Genomic DNA, 9104 nt, shown 5'->3' on the forward strand with positions numbered 1-9104 from the left:
CATGTCAAGAATAAAAAGGTATCTAGTAGGTTGTGTTAGTGAGACAGTCGACATTTGGTCTTTTTTTTTCACGAGCACCGACTAAAATTGGAAGCAAACATCCAAGCGCATTCCCCCGCTTTTCACCAGCACCCGACCCAGCCGGCCGCGCGGCCGGCTTTGTTGTTCTTCCCGGCGGGTTGATTGAGCAGCGCGTGACTGACGGCTCGCGGGGGTGTTGGCCAATCAGCGTCTGGGCTCGCGCCCACTTGGCGGGACGGTGCTGCCATTGGCTGAGGCGAGTGTGGGAAAGAATGCAGAGAAGCGTTCACACGATGTGGGAGCACGCGCGCTGGTATAAGTTCGTCCGTGGCGCGTGTCGGCTGCAGAATCGAGACGCCGCCACTCGCGTTTTGCCGGTGATACAATACTGACGACGGGAGGACTCATTTTCTCCCTCCCCCCTTTTTTTTCCTTTAACAAGGCTGTTCGGTGGACGAACGTCGTTAAAACAAGAAGACCTTTCGTCAACATCTGATTCTTGCAGGATTTATCGACCTAACTCTTTTCCCATAACTGATTAACGATGCCTGCTGACACCATGGAGAAGCAGACGGGGTCCCCGATGGCTGGTTCCCCCGCAAACGGCTCGCACACCCCGGACAAACCCAAAAATGCCAGCGAGCACAGAAAGGTAAGTGACGCCGAATGTAAATTATACTTACGATCGACAATATTGCCGCGCTTTCTCGAACATCAATAATTGACTAAACAATGTCTCTATTTTCATTCCTTTGCAGTCATCCAAGCCCATCATGGAAAAAAGACGGAGGGCAAGAATCAACGAAAGCCTCGGTCAGCTTAAGACACTCATCCTCGACGCACTAAAGAAAGATGTAAGTCGACCTTTGGCATTTTCACCTTGAAATCTTCTGTGGGTTTTTTGAAACAAAATCAAAGAATCGCCACCACATGGGACTGTAATAAAACTTGACCTGCATTCTCCCCAGAGCTCCAGACACTCCAAGCTGGAGAAGGCAGACATCCTGGAGATGACAGTGAAGCACTTGAGGAACCTGCAGCGGATCCAGATGAGTGGTCAGTTGAGTTTTCTTCTACTTTTAGTGAGCCACGTTTTTTACATGAGCGATCAGTCACAGCACACCAAATTCACACAAACATACTGCATAATGGAATAATGTTTCGCCTTTTATGTGATGGTAGCGGAAGAGCTTTTTTTAATGAGCATTTATTTCAAGAAATAGAATTTTATAATAAAATACAGAGATAAACAAACTACATAGTTTATTTCATAATGTAATTCAAAAGAATATGTTTCACGTACAATTATTATAAAGAAGAATTGTTGAAAAGGAGTGGGAATAAGGAAATCTTGTGAACCCCCCCTTCTCATCATTATTGTTCCAGTTAGATTCCATGTCGTTTCTTGCAGGATATGATTCCAAATTATGGCCGATGTAAAAATAAGTAACATAGATACCTAAATGGTGGATGGTAACATACTAAAACAATTAATAGCACCAATGGTAAAAAAAAAAAAACGAGTTCACCAAAGAAATGGAAGACCGAAAGGGAAAGAAAAATCAAATCCACTACCCAAGAAACCTTTTTGTTGCTAACTGTCATTCTACATCGCTGGCGTTTATGAAACAATATTGAGAGGAAATCATTTTACAACCTTTTTTAAATGAAACCGGATCGTTTCCTCCGCAGAAGTTGTGCCACGTTAAAATGTTCATTGTGATCCTGTGGCATTTAAAATGAGTCAGCGAACACCGAACGCTGAGAAGGCATCGCTAACATCAATGTTCCTCCTCCCCTCTTCTCCAGCAGCCGCTCTCTCACCCGACGCCACCGTGTTGAGCAAGTACAGAGCCGGATTCAACGAGTGCATGAACGAAGTCACGCGCTTCTTGTCCACTTCGGAGGGGGCGAACGTGGAGGTGAGGTCGAGGCTGCTCACTCACCTGTCCGGCTGCATGAGCCAGATGATGGCCATCAACTACTCGCAGCAGACCTCGTGCCAGCAAGCTCACATCGCCCAACCCCTGCACGTCCAACTCCCCTCCACTCTTCCCATCAGCCCCGGCACCGCCATGGCCTCCAAAGTCATCCCGGCCGAGGCGGCTTCCCCCAAGGTGTTCGGTGGCTTCCAGCTCGTTCCGGCGTCTGATGGACAGTTTGCTTTCTTGATTCACAACCCAGCTTTTGCTGCGGCCACAGCCCCGATGATCCCTCTGTATGCAAACGCCGGGCTGCCCTTGGCGGTCAACGGGCCCTCGGCGGGCACCGCGGCTTCGCCGGTACACGGCATGACTTCCTTCTCCGGCGGATCCCAGTCGGGAAGCCCAGGAGGAGTGAGTCCTGGTCCGGACAGTGGCGAGCCCGTGTGGCGGCCTTGGTAGCGAGCGCCTCACTTGCCACCGAAAGCCAGCGAGGGAACGCTAACATGGAAATGTGGGACTGCCACTGTTAAACGTTTGAGTTCAGACCTGCAGCTGTTACGAGGATCTAACCTGTGACTTTTCTGTTGCGCCACCCTGAAAAAGTTCACGTGGCACTTCGTTTTGTTTCGTTTTATGGAACAGAAGCCTTGGATGGAATGTTATCATTTATGACCAGTTCCAGTTGGAAGTTGGTGATGAAAACCTGTACATGCAGAGGTGTTGATTTATAGGATTTTTGCTATAAAGTACTTTTTATAAAAAGGTTTAGTTTTGTACAGAGTTGTTCTTGATTGCTATACCAAAGCTGTTTTATATTGTTTTTCTGTTTGTTAAAGAAAAAAAACTGGTGTTCTGCCAGCGTTTGAATAAATAATGTTGGAAAACTCAGGATTGGAGTGAAGTCCATTTTTATACCGCTGTCAATCTCTTTAATCGGCATGCTAGAAGCTTACACACTCACTGACTTATAAACCTGTCTAAAAGTGAAAATTCCAATATAATTTTTTTTTCTATATGAATTTTGACTTGTGTGCAATTTGAACTGGCAAAGTTTCAGTCTTGGGGGGATTTCTTCACACCTGGCTGTAAGTGGGACAAAAGGAGTGGATTTTTTTTGTTTTGTTTTAACTTTCTGTCTCACTCCTGTTTTAAAGCTACTACAGTATCATTAAAAGTTCCAAAGCGGATCTCATTCAATATGCAGTGGGAGCTCGCTGAATCGATTCATAAGACGGGGAAAAGTGCTTTTGTCTGTCAATTGTTTAAATCCACTCCCGTCCAATGGGCCTGCAAACTAAACTTGACAAGGGAAAATGAAGGAATTTGGGCAAACAGCTGCATAAAATGCTCAAATCTGACATTTACATCAGGGATGATTCCAGGATTTTTCACCCCCAGGCCTAAAGGGGGTCTTGACTGATATACAGTGGGGCTGAGAAAATAATTTATCGGTCTGTCCAGAATTGGAATAACCCACATTTGGGCTTCAAAATTCTTGAAAAATAAGACTTTACTATTGAGATTTTTTTTGCCACATTTATCCACAATAATAATAATTCGAAAGTCTGAGTAAAGGAGTGCAACCTTGTTCATTTGTGAAACAGTGCAACAAACTGTAAGCACAGCAAAGGGGCTTGCAGGTAACAAGTTTGGGAATCCCGACGAATGTTAGCTTTTTCTCAGGAGCTGTTTAGCTAGCTAAGCCAAGAGCTCAAACTTACTTATGTACATGAATAAAGACCAAAAAATATGTCCTATTCTGATCATAAGGTACACACATGAGGTAGAGTTAGAGATTCAATCAAAAGGCGTTATAAAAAATATTTTTAAAAAATAGTTGAGAGGAAATCCATTCTTTTAGAAAACTTTTATCATGGTAAATTATTTTAAATTTGATGAATGGGATGTAAAATGTCCTCCAATTCTGGAACAAATATAAATATAAATAATAAACATATTTTAGAATGTCAAATAAAATGCTGGAGTGATTGAACTGTTTCGCCATCCTTCGTTTACACAGCAGTTGAGTTGCACACTGCGCCCCATTTTAATGTCAACTCCCATCTTCCCTGAGTATGAACGTAAACCCCTCCCTTCAGTAAAGTGGGCTCCAAAATCCGGGATATATTTATGTACGGTGGGCTGGTGGCGTGGTGCTTGCCGTGTGTCAGCCACCAGTGACTTGCAGCCACTAAGACCCCCCCCCCCCCCCCCCCCCCGCCGCTTTTGGGATCAAGTTACAGCAGCTCCGTTTTTATGACCGTGTATGATGCGTGAGCGAGAATTTTGATTTGAAACCAGCTTTTGCGAACCATGATTTCGTTAACGTGGAATTTCTGTCAATTAGTTATTAAATGTCGTATTTTTTTTTAACAGTTGGATCGTGTTTGTCACTGCGTGTGAGTCTTAATTTTTCCTCATCCGGTTTTAATGCCCTGAAGATGACACCGTGTCTAAACGACACATTGAAGGTCTCCTTTGAGAGGAACCACAACTTAAACAGCAGTTGGCAGCGCGTGGAGCCTTTGCGGTTTTTCTGACTGCCTGCGCGTCTGAGTCAATAGTTCAGCGATGCCTTTGAGGAGCTGAGGTCGTGAGAACCGAACGAACGAGTCCGCCTGTGGTCGGGCACGCAGCCAGCCATTAAATCCCCCCCGCCCGCAGGCCGCGAGCGTTGCCGCTTCGACTGAGGTGTGGAGGCGGACGCCCGCAAGTGAGCCTCACGGTCCGGTGGAAATGAATAAATAAAAATTAAAAAAAAAAAACTCGGGTGGCTAGAAGTGTTTATCCAGGAGTCAACTGTTAAAACGAGTCGAGTGAGTCTATTTTTATCGACATTAGTGCGAGCACTTAAACAGTCTGGCTCGCGTTTCATGAAATCATTTGACTCCGGTCCAGATTTGGTTTCACGGGTGGAATGAATGAAAACGAGCGGGAAAATCCCCTCGCCCGATGATGAAAAGGATTCCTCGGGAGGGTTGCATGTCCCTCGGGGATGTGGCCGTCAAAATCCCACGGGAGCAGTGGCTATTGAGGGGGTCGGGGTCGTCGGAGGAGCCACAATCTATCACTCTCATTAGCGACTCAATGGGCCGAACGCGCGCAACACGTTGCCGCCAAGTGTTCACCATCAAATCTCCCTCCAAATTTACAATTGGCATTGTTGTATAGACGCGGCGGTGTTTACAGCCAGCACTTGAGTGCTTTTCGTATGCAAGTTGTGCTGCTACAATGACAAGTGCACGCATCTCTCTCACGCCCTATAGTGTTTGTGCTTCCCGAGTTTAAAAAAAAATTTTTTTTTGCAAGTCATCCTATTTTACATAAGCAAATAAAAATCACCACACACCAATAAACAATGTCACAAAAAAGTACAAGTCGACCCACGGACTGAATTAATGATGACCCCTGATCGATTTATTCATTAATTAAAACTTTGTGTGAAATCCTGGTCTATTTAATTGAACAACAAAGTTGATGCGCTCGCAAAAAAAAAAAAAAAGCCACAAGGTATTCGATTGCATGAATTCCAACAGGTGGATACACTGGTTTAAGTTTACCTTCTGACCTCCTCTCATATAATGGAAGAACATTTAATTGTTCCGCCTTCATTACTGCTGACACAGATTCGGGAGATGAACAAAGGTATCTTTGTAATTAATAACTCATAATTTTAGGACAAAATCAAGAGAAATTTCCTGCACTACCGCTGATAATCTCATTCGGGTAACCCCTGCGCCTGCACCCTCTGTGGGAGTCACTTCACATTAAACCAGCCCACGGGAGTGGTGGGTCTTTTCATCATTTAATAACTATCCATAGCTGCAGCCCCATTTTTTTACGTGCATAATTTCTGTCTATTTCTATGTATGCATTGACATACACATCCGTGTGTGCGTGTGTGTCAAAAAAAGTCCCGGGACTCGGTGTCAGCACCAACATTTCAAACCCAAACTACAACTTTCCCACTGCGGCATGAGCATGCTGAACAACCAGCACATCTGCAAAATTTGCTTCATTCAGTGCATGACAAAAAGCGAGAGTTGTGGTGGGATAATTTGTGCTTGCTTCGCCGTGATCACATCCCAAATGAACATGGTTCAACTTGGTTGTAAAAAGTAATTTAGCAACGGTGCCCTTGTTGCCCCATCAAACGAAATGCTTCTTAATATGAAGACGCTGCAGGCCGACAATTGAAATCAATTTGTCATGCGCTTTGGCAGCATGTTCCGATGTGAAAAGGGCAGGGCAGGATGCAGGCGTGATGAGGGAAATGTGTGCGAATGTCAGTGTGTGTGTGTGTGTGGGGGGGGGGGGGGTTCTGGATAGTCTTCTTTGCACCTGTTTTCTTGAGAAGCAGAGGGGGTCAGAGGCGGATATGGAAAAGGAGACAGACAGACGGGGTGTGGAGGGCTGGGGGGGGTGTGGGGGTGACATGTTAAAAAGCTGTTGAAGCTCAGGAAAGCACAACTCGATTCCTCTCCTTGTGTGTGACATGTTTGCAGGCAACACTCAGCGAGGGAACTTCATCTTCGTCACTTCACATTTCCTGTCCGTCTTTGTATTTCTAGCCTGGCAACGCGGAACGTGGAGGTTACCTCGGGCGGCCTGTCGCATCAACCTTGATCAAGTATCACACGGTCCGTGGGCCACTTGGGCTCCAGTCTTTCCCCTGCCAGTTGGTTACAAGGCGTGTGTCTGAGGTCAAGTTTGGCTTTTCAGCAGCTTCTCCACTTTCGGCGCACGGGGGCCCGCGGCCTTTTGCAGCGAGTGAAGATTCCAGGAAAGAAAGTCAAAAGTTCCCCCTTGGCACGGGTCATCTTGAAGACTCCCAGGCGGCTTTGAAAGAGCCTCAGCATGTTTGATTTATGTATTTATCTATCGAGGGGGCATCCTTGCCTATCATGCAGTACGGGGCAGCTGTTATTCTATTTTAGTTCTAGATCGCTACAGCGGGAAGTCCCGGCGATAAATGCTTGACTAAAGGCACTCCCAAGTTGGCAATGTGAAAATTAAACAGCTTTTAACTATGATGAAGCCATGACCTCAGAGTTTGAACACCAGTTAAAATATGTTTTTTTTTGTTATTGAGGAACCAAGATCGTATTGTATAAGCATTTATTACTAAAATGGCACCCAGTAGACTGCAGACCTCCACCATAATGGAAAAAAAAAATCTCTATCGATGTGGCACAACCCTGAAAAGAAATGAAAACCCTTAAAAGGCATGAAAATATCCCATCGTTTTGTTGTTGTTGTTGTTGCTTTTTTGTGCCCGGCAGCAGTTTAGTACGCTTACAAAAAGCAGTGCTGTTTAGTTTGCAGCTGCTATTCAGTCATTTTCATTTTCAAAAATTGTCAAGCTAATAATTAAACGTGCTGGGTGCAGACCACTCTTTTTATGGAGAGGCTGTTGATCCGATTGCAACCTAGTGTGCATCTTCAGTTGCCAGAAGTCTGCCACGCCCACCTGCCCGACTTGCCAGGAGAAAACCAGCCGATACATAAACAGACCTGCCACGCACACAAAAATTAACAGAATCATTCATCCATCCATCCATCCATCCATTATCAGAAACGGTTATCCTCCCGAGGGTCACAGGGATCCTGGAGGCTTTCCCAGCTGTCTTCGGGCAGTGTAGGCCGGGTACACGAACAACCATCTGCACTTACACTCACACCTAGGGACAATTTAGAGTGTTCAATCAGCTTGCCGTGCATGTTTTTGGAATGCAGGAGAAAACCGCAGTACCCGTAGAAAACCCACACAGGCACGAGGAGAACAGGAAGGTGGGAGCTGGAATCGAACCCTGCACCTCTGCACTGTGAGGCGGACATGCTAACCAGTCGCTCACCGTGCCGCGTTAACAGAATCGTTTTAAAAACATTCAAATTATACTCTGAAGGTTGATGTCTTGAAAATGACGCCCATTGTCATTTGCATTGGTGGTTGAGTCGAAGCACCTGTGACTGAAGGCAAACCATGGCAGGGTCTTTACGTTCTGGACCTGGATTTGACAACTCAGTCCATTCATGCTATATGCATTCCATTTACGAAAATCAAGTTGTTATTGTTTTAGTTATTTTGATCTGACCTTTGTAAGGTAATCAGAATACTGAAAACATATTTCTTGGGGGAAAATGGGGACAATGTACTGTATTTTTTTCATAATGTGTCCACTGAAATGAACACATATGGGGTAAAAAATAATATCTATAATATTTATTTTGTAGGCGGCCTGATGGTCCTGTAGTTAGCGCATCGACCTCACAGTGCAGAGGTACCAGGTTGGATTCCAGCTCCGGCCTCCCTGTGTGGAATTTGCATGTTCTCCCTGGGCCTGCGTGGGTTTTCTCCGGGTACTCCGGTTTCCTCCCACATTCCAAAAACATGCATGGCAGGCTGATTGAACACTCAAAAATTGTCTCTAGGTGTGAGTGTGATCGCGAGTGGTTGTTTATCTCTGTGTGCCCTGCGATTGGCTGGCAACCGGTTCAGGGTGTCCCCCGCCTACTGCCCAAAGACAGCTGGGATAGGCTCCAGCACCCCCCGTGACCCTTGTGAGGATAAGCGGATCGGAAAATGGATGGATGGATTTATTTTATATCACAAAAAAAAAAAAAAAAAAAACTGAAAATACCCTTCGATAAAATCCTTACATATTCTGCTAAAATACAGTTAAAGAATATGTGGGAGGTATTCAAGTTTACAAAAGTCCTCCTCGGAAGACAAATGATAGTGAAGAGGTTGAGAAAAATGTACCTGATGCCGTTCTCTCATTTTGCCACTGTCTACATCTGGTTAAGATGCACATGTGCCTTTGTGTCTCTTTTCAGCAGGGAACATGCATGTCATATGTCAGACATGTGACGCAAAACCAGCTTCTCATCGCAATTGTGGCTAAAGTCGCCTGGTGTTTTGTCTGAGTCAGCGTACGCCACGTGACACACGTTCTCCCCCAAAGAAAAGAAAATGCAGGCTCAAGAAGGAGATCATGTAGCCAATGTGAAGAGGTGCAAGCCAGAGGCTATGACGGGCCTGTGGGCGAGATGGCTTCTCAGCTTGCTTGGTTAATCCAGCCCGGGTGATGGCCACACCTATAAAGCCATGTCAGTATCAAGCACTCCCCGAAGGCATCGGACGTGGCAGCTGGAGCT

The 9104-nt window shown here is 45.5% G+C and overlaps 1 protein-coding gene across 1 annotated transcript; it reads left to right on the forward strand.

The window, feature by feature from the left end:
* The first annotated feature begins 350 nt into the window (after positions 1–350).
* hes4 (hes family bHLH transcription factor 4) lies at positions 351–2834 on the forward strand. The gene is made up of 4 exons (XM_086107284.1): positions 351–673; positions 780–875; positions 990–1077; positions 1831–2834. Exons 1-4 carry the CDS (start codon positions 566–568, stop codon positions 2403–2405), a joined length of 867 nt encoding a protein of 288 aa, XP_085963410.1. The 5' UTR covers positions 351–565; the 3' UTR covers positions 2406–2834.
* Positions 2835–9104: the final 6270 nt, after the last annotated feature.

This window comes from Hippocampus guttulatus, chromosome 1 (genome assembly GCF_054856545.1).
Source record: "Hippocampus guttulatus isolate MCC_2025c chromosome 1, RoL_Hgut_1.0, whole genome shotgun sequence".
In the NCBI taxonomy this organism is placed as follows: domain Eukaryota; kingdom Metazoa; phylum Chordata; class Actinopteri; order Syngnathiformes; family Syngnathidae; genus Hippocampus; species Hippocampus guttulatus.